The 16547-nt window shown below is 40.4% G+C and overlaps 1 protein-coding gene across 2 annotated transcripts; it reads right to left on the bottom strand.

Annotated features, from left to right (window-relative positions):
- Nucleotides 1–2235: 2235 nt before the first annotated feature.
- Nucleotides 2236–16397, bottom strand: tom1l2b (target of myb1 like 2 membrane trafficking protein b). 2 transcript variants are annotated; one of them, XM_004562318.5, is made up of 15 exons: nucleotides 16280–16397; nucleotides 15788–15872; nucleotides 14976–15054; nucleotides 14511–14660; nucleotides 13062–13196; nucleotides 12786–12932; nucleotides 11834–11950; nucleotides 11508–11641; nucleotides 11287–11338; nucleotides 8944–9112; nucleotides 7486–7612; nucleotides 7301–7376; nucleotides 6471–6530; nucleotides 5016–5052; nucleotides 2236–4910 (listed from the first exon to the last, which is right to left on the bottom strand). In XM_004562318.5, the coding sequence occupies exons 1-15, from the start codon at nucleotides 16329–16331 to the stop codon at nucleotides 4762–4764; spliced, it is 1569 nt and encodes a 522-aa protein (XP_004562375.1). In that variant the 5' UTR covers nucleotides 16332–16397; the 3' UTR covers nucleotides 2236–4761. The 2 variants fall into 2 exon arrangements, with proteins under 2 accessions (XP_004562375.1, XP_076743421.1); XM_076887306.1 differs by lacking the exon at nucleotides 6471–6530.
- Nucleotides 16398–16547: the final 150 nt, after the last annotated feature.

Here is a 16547-nt window from a genome sequence, read left to right as displayed (position 1 = left end):
TTCATTGAGGTCTGCAGGTATTTATTCATGCACAGCTCTGTAAATGCCCCAATGCAAAATTTCATACAGGTTGGGGTCTGAATTTTGACCATGCTATTGCATGATCCAGTTTCAGCCGAGGTTTAGCTGTTGGACAGATGGCCTCACATCTGATTCTACAATACTATAGCATACAGAGGAGTTCATGGTCAACTCTATGTGGCAAGGTGTCCGGGTCATGTGGCCATTCTATCACCATGCTGGACAGTCAATATCAGGCAATTTAATCCAATGTGGTGTTGTGCATTATGGCCAAACATTTCCACTTTGGTTTCCAAAGTCTTTTGGTAAAATGCTCAAAAGATTAATTTCTCCTGGTAACCTTTCCAAATACGCATGTTTCTCTCTTTTTTATTTTAAATTTGCTGTCCCAAACATCAGCCCTTAACATGCTAAATTAGACTTAAATCTTTTTTTTTCATATATATATATATATATATATATATACATACATACATACATACATATACATATAAACATTAAATGAAAGCATTTAAAGACATTTAAAAATAGATGATGTTTGTCATTTTTAGCAAAGGCAAGATAATTAAGAAAGAAGCTAGGCATTGTAGTTTTAAGGAAATGTTACTGTAGTGGGAGTAAATTGTGCATTTACGGAGCCCATATTCAGCAGCAGTAGTCTCTAATGACTGTTAAGGCAGCAGCATCTGGGACAGACTTTTTCAGATAATGAAGGAGCAACAATGTAGTTTGTAATGTTTTTTAATAGCTGTAGACAAGTATTAACTTTTGTGGGCGATCGTGGCTTAAGAGTTGGGAGTTCGCCTTGTAATCGGAAGGTTGTCGGTTCGAGCCCCGGCTCGGACAGTCTCGGTCGTTGTGTCCTTGGGCAAGACACTTCACCCGTTGCCTACTGGTGGTGGTCAGAGGGCCCGGTGGCGCCAGTGTCCGGCAGCCTCGCCTCTGTCAGGGCGGCTGTGGCTACAATGTAGCTTGCCATCACCAGTGTGTGAATGGGTGGATGACTGGATATGTAAAGCGCTTTGGGGTCCTTAGGGACTAGTAAAGCGCTATATAAATACAGGCCATTTACCATTTGTTTTAATGGGATTTGAGAATGTGGAAAATGACATCATATATCCACTTAATACTGTTAATGTAGTGTCTATGAAACAAAACACAAAACCGTACAGAGAAAATGGATTAATACCAGCTTACTGGAATACAATATATTCTGAACCTAGAGTACACAGGTTGTTCATTATTTTGAATTTGTCCTCAAGATAAACTTTACACAACATCACTGCAGGGACCAGAGTTAGGCATAAAGCAAAAGTGCTGCTGAGCTGACGGTCCAAGAGGACTAAAATAAAGCTGGCAAAATGACTGAGCTATCATATAACCATGTTTGTGATAGACTGTTGTAACGTGCAGTGGAACTACAACGTGCCACAGCACTGTGTCAGCACTTCCTGCAATTTATACGGCTAAACAGACCACCGTTTGCGTTTGTTTTCTTGGTAAGTGGACGTTTAGTGGTTTTGCCTGTGCCCTGACGTCAAGCATGTGTGCCATGAGGTTCCACGGTGCAGCCACCAGGGTGTGCTAGCTAACCGTCTGTGGAGATTTGAATGCCAGCTAAGTCCAAGAAAACTGGATCCTCAGTTCAGCTTTCCGACCCAGTGGCTGTGCACACAGAGCCTCGGCAACGCATGTGGGGAAAAAAATGTAAGTGAATGTGGTATAATTAACTCTAAGTTTGTATTCGAAAGGCAGTCAAATACATAATCAAAGTAGTAACATGCCTCCACACAAAACAAATGACCATCTGAGACCAACACATGTATGTGCTACTGACAAAAATAACCGATTTACACCATATTAGAATATCTGTCTTCCACATTTTTTCAGTGAATTTGTCGTGAAGTGTAGCCAGAGGTCTCCAACACAAAAACATCCATTTGCCTCTGAGAGAAATCCACTGTTAAGTTAGCCACTCACTGTAAAAATGCTACAAAGACGTCCTGTATATTTCAGTGTACTGTGTGACAGACACACCCTTGTTTCTTGACCAGGAAATGCTCCAGTGACTGAAGCAGAATATGAGGGGCCATGTTTTGGGATGAGGGGATTCCCTATGAACAGCGGTAAAGCCCCATTAGTGTGGGGCCCATTGCACTCTAGGAAGAGATTGAGGTGCTGGATTTTCAGCAGACACAAAAACCACACAGCAGATCACACTGCTAATCTTTTATTAGAGATCATGCATAAGTCAAACAACACAAAGAGAAATGAGGCAACTGAGGAAAATTAGCAGTCGTACAGCGCAGCCTCCATTATCGGCATTGCTTTTCGTATATTCCAGTGACTAAGAAACACGTTCTTCTGCAAAGCAGGTCTGAGATGACTCTCTGGCAACGTTATCAGTACGCTGGGGTTCAGTTACAAATCACTGACAGAGCTCACACTGAAAAAAACCAAACAGGAGAATAACATGTATTCATTGAGCTCACATTTGGAGCTTTCTTAGTTTAAAAAAAAAAAAAAAAAAAAAAAATTAACTGTGATTAAAATGTTTCAGCGTCACACAACAGACACATAACACTAAAACAAGGAGACATAAAGGAGGAAGAAAGGAAGCTTCCCTTTCAAAATGTGCAATGATGATGCTTTGTTCAAAGTGTCCAAACTAAGTTACTTTGTGTCAGTTTCCCCCCCCACGTGCTGGTCAATACATAAAATCTATTCAATATGTATCCTTCATGAAACAAAATGAGACAAGTAGTGTAATTCTTTAACGGCTACAGACCAGTGATAAAACACCTCCATGTGTTTACCATCCTCCACTTCCAGCCGCCGAGGATATCCACATACCCAATAAACCCAATCATGACAAATTAAATACACAAGCCAGCAACAACGTATAAAACAAACCAAGAAAAAACAAAAAAAACTTAACTACATAAACAGAAGCCAGAAACACTAAAACATACACAATTTCCCATCTCATCCCTTAACACAGCTCATTTCCCGTTTAAAATTTTCACAATAAAGTGATTTAAAATACTGATCTTTAAGAAAAAAAACAAAAAAAACAAAACAAAGGAAAAGAAGTAGTGCTGAATAAATTATTCATATGCTCATTAATTAAATTAGGCTAAGATTCAGCTGATTTACAGTACGAGTTGAAACGCGGCCATCAAAGTGCACACTTGTTACGATTGTGATTAATGTTGCATTTGTTATTGTCGAGAGCAAAAAGTCTAATTTGTAGCCTGACGTCTGCAGCGAGCTCATTTCTGAAAAAACAAATCACGCTTGAAAGGTCAGGCCTTTAAAGATGGCAGCGTTAAGAAATAAAAAGGAGAAATGCACAAAAATCATGTGCAAACTGCTTCTGTTTTTATTCTTTAGGACATCTGTGAATTTAGAAAAAAGAAAAAACCCTCGATTTTAAAAATTAATGAAACACAAGAACACAATTATTAGGACATTCTTCCGTCCACATCCCAAATGAGATCACAAACTTGGTCCTCTAAGCTCCAACTTATTAAAATTAAAACGCATACAGCACAATCTTCCCTCAAAACGCAGTTAAAACCTACAGCGAGTAAAAACTCCTGAACAACAGCAAACGTCTCTTCAGCTCCGAGCGTGCACCTTAAACAGCACTCATCAGAAAACCACTCCCATCCACAACTCCATGACACTACCATAAGAATCCATCAAAATTAAACTTTAGTTTACAAAACTATAGCAGCTTTCAGGCTAATGAATCTCAGCAAAATAATCTCAATAAATCTGTTGTGACCAGCAAATCACCGAAAAACGCACGTACGTCTGTCACGGGGAATGAGAAGGCAAGGTAAGACTACACGTATCTGGGTACGGTGCGCCACGACGCCAATCCGCAAAAAACGACATCCCTTCTTAACCCTCGTCTCTTTTAGCTTTTGTAAATAATCACATGTGTACAATTTTTGTCCCTTCTCTTGAAAAAGCTCAGCCCAATGAGGTACATCCCTACTGTCAAAGCAAGGGCAACATATATCCTTTTTCAAAAAACAAACAAAAAACTACATTAAATTACCATCTCTTACATACTTGTGTAAGCTAAAATATACACACAACTAATAAACCCGACATTTGTCATTTACAGATATACAATTCAACTTAAGACAGACTTGCAAAGGGACCGATACAAACACCAAAACCAGAGCCTCGTAGGTATGATCAGTGCTTCTGCAATTAAGGGGGGATAAGTCTGCAACAACATCCATAATGTTTCTGCAGCGGTTTCTTTAACAGTACAAACTTTGTCTTGAGTTGAGGGACTAGTTAGGAAACGAATTCCTACTTATGACGAGGATTCTTTTTTTGCCCCCTTTTTTTTTTTTTTATACAAATCTACATCTGCAGTCCACACCAGGCTGAAGGAGATTATTTACACCAAAGAGGGGTGGGGGGGGGACCTGCTGCCTCACCGTCTCTAACACTGCTCATCGAGTGGGATCCATCTCATTTTGGCGTATGAAAATAGGATTTTTTCTTTTCCCTTTGCGTGAGAAATTAACGGAGAGCCTTAACATAATTCTACTGATTTCATGTGCAATTTCCTGTAGTGTGGGTCGAGTAGCGCTGCGATCAATCGTTAGCAGAGGTGGGTGTGATTCAGTGTCAGGTCGGTCTCTCCTAAGGTGAAGCTGCATAGCTGGTCGGGTCTAAGGCTGGAGGGGAAATCGGAGGTCAAAGCTGGGAGGTCTACGCGGCAAACAAAGTGTCCTCAGGTCTTTCTGGCTTTTTGCGGCTAGGGGTTCCTTGCACTGCTCCTGGGTTACCACTCGGGGGCGACGGTAGGCTGGGGACCCTCTCAACAGCTTTGGCTCTCTCCTCAAGGAACTTGTCAAATTCTGGGGGCAGAGACAAATTTTTTTTTTTTTTTATTAAATAAAATGTGTTCAAAATACAGCTGGGGGAGCTGGAAGTGTTAGAAGAGAAGAATCACAGTGTCGTACCTTCACTTGTGACGCCTTCCTCACCTTCATCTCCCTTCTGTTGAAAAAGAAAAACCCACCATGTCACGCTGTGACAAACATTACCCACTGCAAACCAAAAGCCAAATTATGACCCCTTGACCAATAATCTGATTCAAACCACATTAAGAAACAAACAAAACACAAAACCCCAAAACTGACTTACCCGTCAAATTTCACTCATAACAAGAGCCACTTACCCATCATTAGCACGGACCAAAGGTTGTGACGGTAATATTAGAAGTTCTAATACACTCTCATTGCTCCCCAACCAAAACACTCGGCACACAATCTGATAAATTTGTGCAACATAAGCACAAATTTGCACAAAATAAGCACTAAAGTCTTGGAATGCATTATTACTCATTCTGGGTCACAAACACTCGCCCAGATTAGATAAATAAATAATATCACTCTATAACAGCTCTGGCAGTTAAGATGTTTTGGCTAAAGCAGACCTATTCTGATGGATTGTCATATATAGCATAGCAAAAGTTTTTTAAATCATGAGGTTAACATACAAACAGGTCATCCTTGGAGCCAAATGCTCACGCTTCAGATTGCACTATAACAAATTCAGTTTTCCTCATATAGTCATCTGAAGCAAAGAAAAAGCTTTGAGCTCAGCACCCTCCAAACACCTGATGGGCCTGACAAACGTTTTCAACCGGCTAGACTCAAAGTTTGTGGTTTTGTTTCCTCATCGTTGCCCAAACTTTAAATAATATTTGAATTGGGCATATACAACGTAGCTTAAATCACTGTTCAGGCAGTTAAACAGTATTGTTAGTGTGGCTATTTTAGCTTTCAAAACAGTGTAAGGCTTATATCTAAGCAGCCTTTTATGTCACTAATGGACCTTCAGTAAGGTGGAAAAGGCTCTGGGTTGACTGCAGTATGTTTATTACAGCATGACTTTTGCTTTAAAGATGAGAAACTGTTTTTATATCAGGTTTTTTTTTTCTGAACTGCCACACTGCCAGGTGATGGGCTCTCAGGGACAATAGATGAACTAAGGAGATATCTGTAAGCCAGTCCAAGCTAAATAAGGATTTTGTGACTGTAACTAATGCAAAGCTACTTAAGTGTAGTAACAATGCTGAAGAAAAGAAAATGCATAATAGGTCCACTTTAGCTCAAAATAAACAAAATGTTGCATACATTATTTGCATTCAAGACCTCATGCCATTTTGCCACAGTCTCCCATAATTATATCAGTCGCCCCTCACACAACACTGTTAGTAAAATTTCAGTGAACTAAATTAAAATGTGATTGATCAGTCAGGAAAACACCATCGAGTAAATGTGTTAATTTCAGGCTTCAAAAGCCAGTATGAAATTTTTAAAAAGGGATACGACAGAGTGAAAAAAGTAAAGAAGCAAGCATAAATGAACCAAAAAAAAAAAAAAAAAAAAAAAAAATCATGATGGGCTCACCACGTCAGTACTCAGCCACTCCTCTATGTCATCCATGACAGAGGACTGGCCTCCGACAACCTATGGGGGCAGCATCGAGACCGCCACAGGTGGCCAGAACAAAAACAGAAATGAAATCCCGCCCCAAACACAACAGAAAATGACTTAAGTGAACGTCAGTGGTAACTCAAATGCAGCTTAATACAGTTGTGAGAAAAACAAATGCATAAACCGAAATCAGTGTTTGTGATAAAGCTATGAGTGCGCAAGTCATACAAAAACAAATCTAAGTGCAGGTTAAGCTGGGAAGACAGAGCCATGCTGGTGAAAATGAATAAAGCAAGCGGCGGTGCAGAGACGCCATGGCCAAAAAAACCCCATCATAAAATAAATAACAAAATAATAATAATAAAATCAAACTGGAAGCTCTATAGCATAGCTATTAATACAGCTAGCATAGCATTTCCTTCCTTTTTCTCAGAAGATGACAAAGCTGAAAACAACTTACAACTCTAGTTAGTACTGCATGAAAGACAAGATCCATCTCCCTACGCACCGCTTAAAAAAATTATTGATTTTATCAAAGAAATTAAGAAGACGATGCACAGCTCCAGTGTTCAAACCCTCTCTGTTAAGCTGTAAGATGTAAATAAACAAAGAAACTGTATTTCTCAATTTATTTATTTTTTTTTAATCAAGGGATTAGTCGCATCTAGCAGCAACAGTGCAAGGATGAAAAAGCATGTCAGGGTCAGAAAGCGCACAAACACAAATATTCAGTATCAAAATTCTCCGACAGACTATGACAACACCGACTTTGAATTAAGACCCAAATTGTCACTGAGACTCACCCCTCCAGCAGCTGTCTGTAGAACATCCAGAGTGGGAGGAAGGCCTTCAGCGGCCTGGGTGTTTTCTGATGCAGTACTGAGACAAAACACATACAAGCAAATGTTATTTGCCCACTTTTAACAGAAATAAAAAGGAAGTAGGTTAAATGCCAAACTAAATTTGCCACTCCTCATTGGATTCTTACACCTTCTGTGGCTCTGACATGGTTCCGGTTCTGGTTTGAGCAAACACATCAAAGTCATCCTGGGCAGGTGGAGGCTTACAGCTGGACAGGGAGCTCAGAGTACTGCTCACACTGTCTGCTCCCATGTCTGGAAGAGGCAAAACAAACAAACAAACCACCTTAACATCAAGCTAACAAACTGCACAGAAGAGAATCAGACTTTACAAAAATAAAAGTAAAGAGAAAAAGGTTGTTTCTACTGAGATTCATTTTAAGAACAGTTTGGATCCAAACAATCGAGAACTAAAGTTATCTGTTGATTTATTTTTGACAGTCTTACATCAAACTGTCTGTTCTGTGTGTGCATGTACCATCGCATCAGACCACACAGATCCCTTTGTGCTATGGGAGAAATTAAGCTTTAGCTTGTATACACAGTAAAAGCTGCAGAAGATATAAAAGGAGAAAGTTGCCCCTGTTTTGAGGCAGATAGGAGAGCAGAGTGTGTGGACTCAGCAGTGATGCCTTCAGTGACACCCACATGACTGAGTGGTGGCGCTGACAGCAGCAGGTACAGGAAAACAACTGACGGTGAACAAGAGTTATATGGTACATTAGTGATAACTCGAATTTTGTGAGTTACTGAATTTCACTGTTAATGGCTCCATATTATAGTGGTTTACACAATGGGCTTTTCCTTGAATTACACTGTTAACATTGTGGTGAGCTGCAAGTCTTTCCAGAGAGAGATTACTGAGACAGCTTGAAGTTCTCTGCACACCTACCTGAAGGAACCCTGGGTATGGTACCCACTGCACCCACAGTGTCACAACATGAGAAAAATAACTATATGGTAAATGGCCTGTATTTGTATAGCGCTTTACTTAGTCCCTAAGGACCCCAAAGCGCTTTACACTACATTCAGTCATTCACACAAAGCTACATTGTAGCCACAGCTGCCCTGGGGCGCACTGACAGAGGCGAGGCTGCCGGGCCCTCTGACCACCACCAGTAGGCAACGGGTTAAGTGTCTTGCCCAAGGACACAACGACCGAGACTGTCCGAGCCGGGGCTCGAACCGGCAACCTTCCAATTACAAGACGAACTGCCAGCCCTTGAGCCACGATCGCCCTTAGACTGATGCCTTTACCTGTTCTTTGTTCGGAGGCTGGCCTGTATTTGGTTGTGTAAATTATTACAAGAGAACCGGGAGTTTGTTAATCAACAGCACTTATCTGAAGAACAACATTAACTCTAACAGATCCAGACACCCCGCCCCCATACTTCAAGCTTTAGATGCTGAACCACCTACCTACCAATCGCTAACTTGGAAATTAAGTTTCTGAGTTTTGCTCCAATCCAAGCCCATATGTCTACCTGACATGAATTTAGCAATATGTTCTGAACAGATTTGTATTTGAATATACAGTGTAATGCTGTAGCTAAAAATGTAACTGTTTCGAGGGATTTAGTGCATACCGAGACCAGCCAATCGGGAGGCCAGAGTAGCTGGGGAGGAGGGCCTTCCTGCAGGGGCTGTGACAGTGGGAGGCAAGCTGGTTGGGGCTGCATTTGGCATATTGCTCACCACAGCAGGGGAGCCTGGGCCGAGATCTATCAGGTTGTCTTCTGTAGCCTCACTGAGGACCTGGATGAAGGAGAAATGATGAAACAGTTTCAGGTAAAAATCAAAGGATTTATGATTTTTCGTATATGAGGAGCAAAATAATTTTTTTGGGGGGGAGGCTATTAAAGGCAGGGTTATTCAGTACTTAGCTTTTTAGTTTAACAGAACAAATGTGGAGAAAAAAAAAAAAAAAAACGAAAGTGTTTAGCTTCAGGAGAGCATGAAAAATGTCTGTGACTCGGGGCAGCAGCAAATCAACTCAATTTCTGCAAAACAGTTTCTTAAGGGGGTAAAACAATACAGTTTTATTCTAGAGAAATAGTTATGCTTCAATTCCACTTCATATAGGACAAATGCCAATCAGGCCATTTATCATGAACGTAGAGTGATGAAAACAACCCCCTTAAGAAGGCAGAAATACAGCGGGCAGGGAGGAGGGTAGACTGAATCTTTGGGCTCTGTGAAACTTTCTCTGTTAAGACCAATTTGCAGATCTCAAACCCTGACGGTCTGAGATGACGGAAAGCCAACATGACAGTGATTCTAGGGCATACATTCATTTAGGTGCCATCTTAAGCTCATGTCGCTGTCAGCCTGCCTCCAGGTTTCACATATAATTGGCTGCAGACTGAAAACATACCATATGGTTAAAAAGGTACCGCTGAATGCTGGCCCCATGTTCTTTAGTCATGTATTGAATGTCACAGTTGGGTGACTGATCATTTAAAGGGGGGGGGGGGTGACAATATTTTCATACTTGCCTGTTTCAGCTAGCCAAAGTAACAGAAGAACAGAAAAGAACAGAAAAGGAAGACACAGTGAATACCATTAACATGCCCGTGTATGGACAGACTGTAAAGGCATGATAGCTGTGGGAGATATATCATGCCTAAACGATCTGAAACCCACTAAGGTGGTGATACTTCTCCAACAGAAGATTCCCTTTTTTTAAGCACAAAATATTACGTTATCAGATCTGTCAGTTAGTTACTGTAGTAGGATTTGCGTGGAAGTTAGAGGGTGTAATAAAGGTTTGGGATAAATCAGGATCCAGGAAATTCAAAAGGACTTTTTAACAACTTGATATTTCAAGTCACATCATGTGAAATTCTCCAGAAAACATAAACAAATCCAAATTCAATTATTTCTTCTATGCAGGAAATTTCCAGCTTTGGCAGCGGTTTACAGCCTCACACTGCTCTCATTTTGAATCCCATTGATTATAATTAATGAAAAATAAACTATTATTCTGTTTCACAATAGTGTTCTAACTCACTGTACCCCAAAAATGCACCTTTACAACTGTTTGTGTCCCTCCTTAAAAGCCTAAACTCGCTCTATGTTTAATTCAGTTCATTTATAACGTCTATTAATTCACTTTGATATATTTTTAATGTTTTAACTGAACAAATCGATGATGTTTCTAAACGTAATGTGCAATCGTGTCAATACTTGCCCAACCCTACATTCTACTATAAGCAGGTCCAGTCATGTGATCGATGGCATATTAAGTTAAGGAAGCAGCAGAAAATAAATTTGCTATTTAAACAGGTTTTGGGTTTTTTTGGGGTTTTTTTTACTGATAGGTTTGAAACACAGCAAGGCAGTAATTTATAGACACATGCAAGCTTTAAATAAACAACACACTGCTGTTAGAAATTGTTCTGGAACATACTGCTTTGCGTCTTGCAAAGCAATGACTGGGCTGCTTGTTTTATTGTAATGTGCAATGAATAAAATACAAGCAGCCCAGCTCCAGCGCAACAGCAATTAAATTTGCATTCTCTGCTGTATAATCATGGTCTTTGTTTCACTTACTCCGCAGAACTTAAATACAGCAGGTCTGCTTGAACTATAGTGTAGAAATGCAATCTGACACTCGAATGAGAACAGAAAATATAAACTAAATATAAACGTCTTCAAAGATGTCTCTATATTTTATTGTGAAACCAACTGCATGGGTCTTTGTTGGGTTTCCATTTAATTAGGCATGTACATCTGGTAAACAGCTGACACGTTTTGACATATAAAGACGGCACAGGAAAGCCTGACTGATAATGTTAACGTGCACATCCACACTGCAGACACTGAAAGGTGTGGATGTCCAAAATAAACAGTGCAAATTAGCTCAAAACATTCGGAGAGGAACTCCAGGAATTTTAAGTGTGATGCAATCACACTATGAGCTGACTCACCCCATTGTTTACACCCTGAGCTGAGGACCTTCCAGACCTGAACCTCTCATACCTAAAAGCAACAAAGAGATAGCATGAAAGGAAGGAACAAAACACCTGTAGTTTACCAAACTCAATTTGTGCTGAGAGGGCAAAAACAAGTTTGGCTACGTGCACGTTCTTGCACCCAAAGACAAGTTTACACCTGCATTTGCGCAACATGTTTGCCTGCGTTTTCTAACCTTTCATAGCGGAGGAAAATGTTGTTGAGGTCGTCATTGACATGCAGCAGCTCCTCCGTTACTGCCTCATTAGAAACACAGGAGATGAGCTCCACTATTCTCTGCTGCATAGCTCTACAAGTCCTGTTGAGCTCCTACACAAAACAAATGTACACAATACAAATGCTTACAAAAACACACGTATGCAAACGGATCCCAGTCTGCTTTTGAGTCACATTTGTACATGCCGGCCTAAAAAAAAAAAAATTAAATAAATAAAGTTTTTACATTTGTTAATTTACAGATACTCACATAACACACAAATAAAAATGTAAGTGGTGTCTTGCCTGTAGCAACTCGTAGTCTGAAGCATCCTCCTGTCCTGGCACCATTTCTGTCAGCATCTCTGACATCACTTTAGTGTTTCCACGAACAATGTCCAACTCACTGCGTAGCCGGGAAATCTACATGATAATAGTGCAAGTTAGCCTAAATGCTAGCACTTGGAAACTGGGTGATTTAAAAAAACAAAACAAAAAACTAAAAAAGTAAAGCATAAATTACCTTAAGTAAAAGTCAATTTTATATTATTTCCATACATTTTAATTTAAAACACAAGTATTACTGTGGTAGCGAGGAAAACCACCAGAGAATGATAATTGCGAAAGTATAAAGGTGTGTCCCCTTCAAGATCATCTCTTTGTGCACATTTGGACTGCTTTCTACACTCTGCTTCCACTGTTCACTCTTGGGCTTTGAAAGCAAACACCAACCTCTGTTTCAAGAGTGAGTGGTTTTCATTTGAAGGGCAGCACACGTGCTTGTTTTTCTGACATTCATTAGATTGTAAACTGGGAATTCCTTGCATAGTAACCTTCAGCTGAAACAGGCTGAACAGCAATGATGGTGAACGTGCTTTCAAGTTGGGTGGGGGGACCTTTGGATACACACATACTCATGACTCATCACTCACCAGATATACCTCCATGTGATTGACAATCAAGTTTAAGGATGACCACTGCGACACAGCAGAGGCTTAAAGTCAAAGGGACACAAAAGGACTTCTAGGAAGTACTCTATATTTATCACCTGCACTGAAACCAGTCCAGAGGTGCATAAGAAGATGACCTTGAAAACTGGAGGTGAGGCAATTCAAAATTACAGAAAGATCGTTAGTTGGGCAGATTCTTGGAATCTTCATGGTGTACACTTGAGAGCGGATATTAAAAGGAAAACCGTAGAATATCGTTGTTTTGTAGGACGGTTGTAGAAAATGTGGTCATAGGATTACCACTGTACCTGTTCAGGTGTGGGATTAATGGCTCCGGAGGCATGAATGTTGGGGACTTGAGGGGTGGTGTAGACTGGTGGCACAGAGTGTTGTGTGGGCTGAGTAGTGCTGCTGTGCTTGTGTAAGGTAGAGTCACCCTCCGGAGCAGTGGCTGACTAGAAACAACAGAGAAGGTGATAACAAACATATCATTAGGCAACATGTTACCTGGGAACGTAACCACACCAAATAGTTCTGGCAAAGAAACTTTAGCAAACTAGGCTGCCAAGCATGAGCTCTCCTACACGCTGAGGTGTATGTATAGGTGACAGCGTCTCCAGCTCTGATGTTGGGAACTCGATGCCTTTTCTCTTTAGCTCCTCGTAGATTTGAACCACACCCGTGAGGTCAGGACTGCTCCTGAATGCATCGGCCCACGCCTGGATAAAGATAACAGAGAGTAAAAAGAGTTAAAAGAAAAGAGAAATGAGCGGGACAGACTGAAAAAAAAAAAGAAATTTAAACAATGGATAAAAGGGAAGGCTGAAAAGGCAAACAAAGCAAATGATGTGCAGACAGTAAAAGGAGTCTGTTCTCTGATGATATTTGTTTGTCTTCCCTGAATACATTCGGCGAACAAACTACAAAGCGTTTGGCTTCGCTCTTACCAGAGGGTAAATTGGGCTCGAGCCATTACAACAGCTTAAATACAAGACAACACAACAGCCCGAAAGAAATGCAGGTTACCAAAATGATCATAGAGCTTTTGACTTTAAACTTGTAAAAGCTATGAAATGTCCACACTTGTCAACTTTTATCAACTCCAAAGTGCACACATTCATCCCTAAGAGATGAAACAGGTGGTTAGTGAGATGCACCAGCATAACCAGTCTGCTGCCCAGCTGGGTTTTACCTCTCTTACTAATGAAAATGTCAACAACACTCCAGCTGCTGCATGAAGGGAGTGTTACGCTATAAATGTTTCCCATGCATTTTTCCCAGTTGACCTTCAAGTCATAAACTGGTTTCTCTGACTACTAAATAAACAAAAAAAAAAAAAACAAAAAAAAAAAAGGAAATCATCAAGCTTCTCTCTCACAACTACTGTATGCTCGTGCTCCTCCTCCATGCTGTAAGCTGTGGTCATACAGCATCCCTGATAGAAATAACAGCAACACACACAAACCTTGCTGGGTTATCTGAGCTCTGACAGGTAACTAGAGCTGCTACTGGCTGAAGCCCTGGAGACAGTGTGCCTTACCCGAGACTGTGCCTGGGGATGAAAGACCACCTGGGCAGCCACCACAGTCGCAACAAAATCCACAAACCGACTGAGTCACAAATGATTAGGTCTCTCACAGTGACGTACATCGTTGCAGAAGCAAATATATTAAGGATGCGTGGTTTGTGAAATTTTGGGCCCTTATGATACAGATGTTTTAAATAATAATTTGATGCTCATTTAGTTTTCTTTAAGGGTTTCTACCACATAGTGTCTACATATATAACACAGCTGAGGTGAATCTCAATATTTGTTGGGAATTTACTAGGTCATCTTATTAAAATGCAATATTTAAACAAGGTTAAACATAATTTGGTCCTCCCCCATATATACACATGCTACTTTCCCTTTGTGCAGAGCTCCACATACACTGTGCACTCTCTCTGGAAGTTATATATTGTCATAAAAACAGGGGGAAAAAAACAAATACACGAGAATGCAAACTTTGTGCATTCAGTTCTGCCGTTCTTACCTGAATCAGGGCGAGTACTTTATCTTGAACAATGGTAGGTGGGTTGTTCTTGGGAGAGATAATTTTAACAAGCACGCCATCAACGAAGTCTCTGCTAGTCACTAAAGCGTGGAAACGATGGCCACAGTTCTTCACACACGTCTCCAGAACCTGACAGATGCACAGACGCCATCATTGAAATAGCTCCTCTTACAGAGAGGTTCAGAAGTTTTGGAGCCAAGATACAAAATGGACATAATGTGTTGGACTAAAAACTGCAAATGCAAATTATGTTATGCAATCAACTTAGTACTGATAAATGCAATCATAATACTTTTATTTATGTTACCGATAAATGCCAAAACAAAGCACCTTTGACCAATTCATCTGACTGTTATATAAGGAAAACTGATATTAACGTTATATGCTAATATATTATATAAAAAGCATACATTAGCTGCTCTCCTCCTGCTCATGTGAACTTACTGTTAAAGCCAGCATTACTTCCCTATAGTTCCGATTGCCATTTAGCCTTTTCTTCATTGCTCTAATGGCATCCTTTGGCCTGCATACACACATACAGACACAAGTCAAAACCCACATTAAACACACAAAAATACCACATTATAGCATGCCTGCCTGGTGTGCTTTTAAATGGACTACGAAAACATGTCCCACAGGGAAGGACACATGATTTCTAATAAGCTGATAAATTAAAGCTTTAGCTGCCATTTTCAGTGGCACTGACAAGATGTCAGATACTGTGACAAACATTAGAAAGTTGAATATCAGAAGCATGAGCCAATAATTCTTAGAGCAGAACAGCTACAGCATCAAAGAAGTAAATTATTAACTTTGTCTCTACTTCCAACAGAGCAAACACGCCTTGCATAAGTGGATGTGTTACACCCATTGCATTCCTCATAGACAAAAGACAAACAGACTTCTTATTACAGTACACTTCTGTAGGTTAGAGCCACCTAATCTTAAGTGCAATCCACTGATCAAACGTGGACTTCACACACCAGTTGCACACGTTCTGTACAAGGTTAATGAAGCACAGAGATAAGAAGTGAGGCCTCGCATAAATCTTCCTCATGCAGCCAGGGCTAGACTGGCTCACTTATGATTCGATGGTAGAGAAAAGGGGAAAAGATGAAGTACTTGATCGTGTTTGCAGCACTCCACAATGTAAAAATCACAGGCCGGTAAAACGGTAAAACCAAACCAGTGCACAGTTTAAACAGAATTTAATCAACACCTATGTGGTTATTCATTGATTTTCACAAGGTACTCACCCATCCTCTGTTTCATTGATGATGTCACATATTTCCATGTTGAGAGTCCAGTCTTCACTTTGTAGGGATCCATCAGTGGCTCTCTCTAAAACACACACACACACGTACTTACATAAGGAAATCATCTTAATAACGTCTTAAAAACTGCGCCCCGAATATATGACGATGGCTGTTGGCTAGCTGTTAGCTAACTTAGCTGCTTGTCATTATTACAGATGCACACGTAAACGGCTTGTGCGACACAGGTAATGGCGTAATGGCACAAAGCACACATTAAATTTGTTAACGAGAGAGCTTACACAGTGACAGCAAATGTTGTAATAGTTAGCTAGGCGGCTAACGGTGGCTTTCCAGCTGTAGAGAACTCATTCAGGGACATTAGCATGCTAAAGGTAGCAAACCCGTAAATGACTATTACATAAAATAGACACCTCTCTAAGATATACACATACATCTCTCCACAATGTCCTCCCTAAATAATTATTTGCGTACCAATGCAATGTCCCACTGGCGTAGTGTAAGGATTTCCCAAAATGAACTCCATCTTGCTCGACAACAAACAAGTCAGTCCATGGGTTGATAACGATGATACTTGAGGAAACGTCCAGCAAGTCCCGCCTACGCATCAACGTAATTGGGTGAAAAAATCCTATGCTACAGTGTGATTGGACAGCAAGAACAACCATTATGAGAGTTGGGCGATTGTAAATAAAGGGAACCTTTAATCCCCTTTATAAACCAAACTGATATCTTATGGAAG

This window comes from Maylandia zebra, linkage group LG8 (assembly GCF_041146795.1).
Source record: "Maylandia zebra isolate NMK-2024a linkage group LG8, Mzebra_GT3a, whole genome shotgun sequence".
Classification (NCBI taxonomy): Eukaryota; Metazoa; Chordata; class Actinopteri; order Cichliformes; family Cichlidae; genus Maylandia; species Maylandia zebra.
This window is presented reverse-complemented; position numbering and strand designations above follow the sequence as displayed.

Coding starts and splice junctions, on each gene's coding strand:
- tom1l2b (XM_004562318.5), bottom strand. CDS start 16,331: ATGGAGTTCATTTTGGGAAATCCTTACACTACGCCAGTGGGACATTGC. Junction 6,531..7,300: donor TACAGACAGCTGCTGGAGGG/GTGAGTCTCAGT, acceptor CTGCCCCCATAG/GTTGTCGGAGGCCAGTCCTC. Junction 5,053..6,470: donor AGTGGCTGAGTACTGACGTG/GTGAGCCCATCA, acceptor CTTTTTCAACAG/AAGGGAGATGAAGGTGAGGA.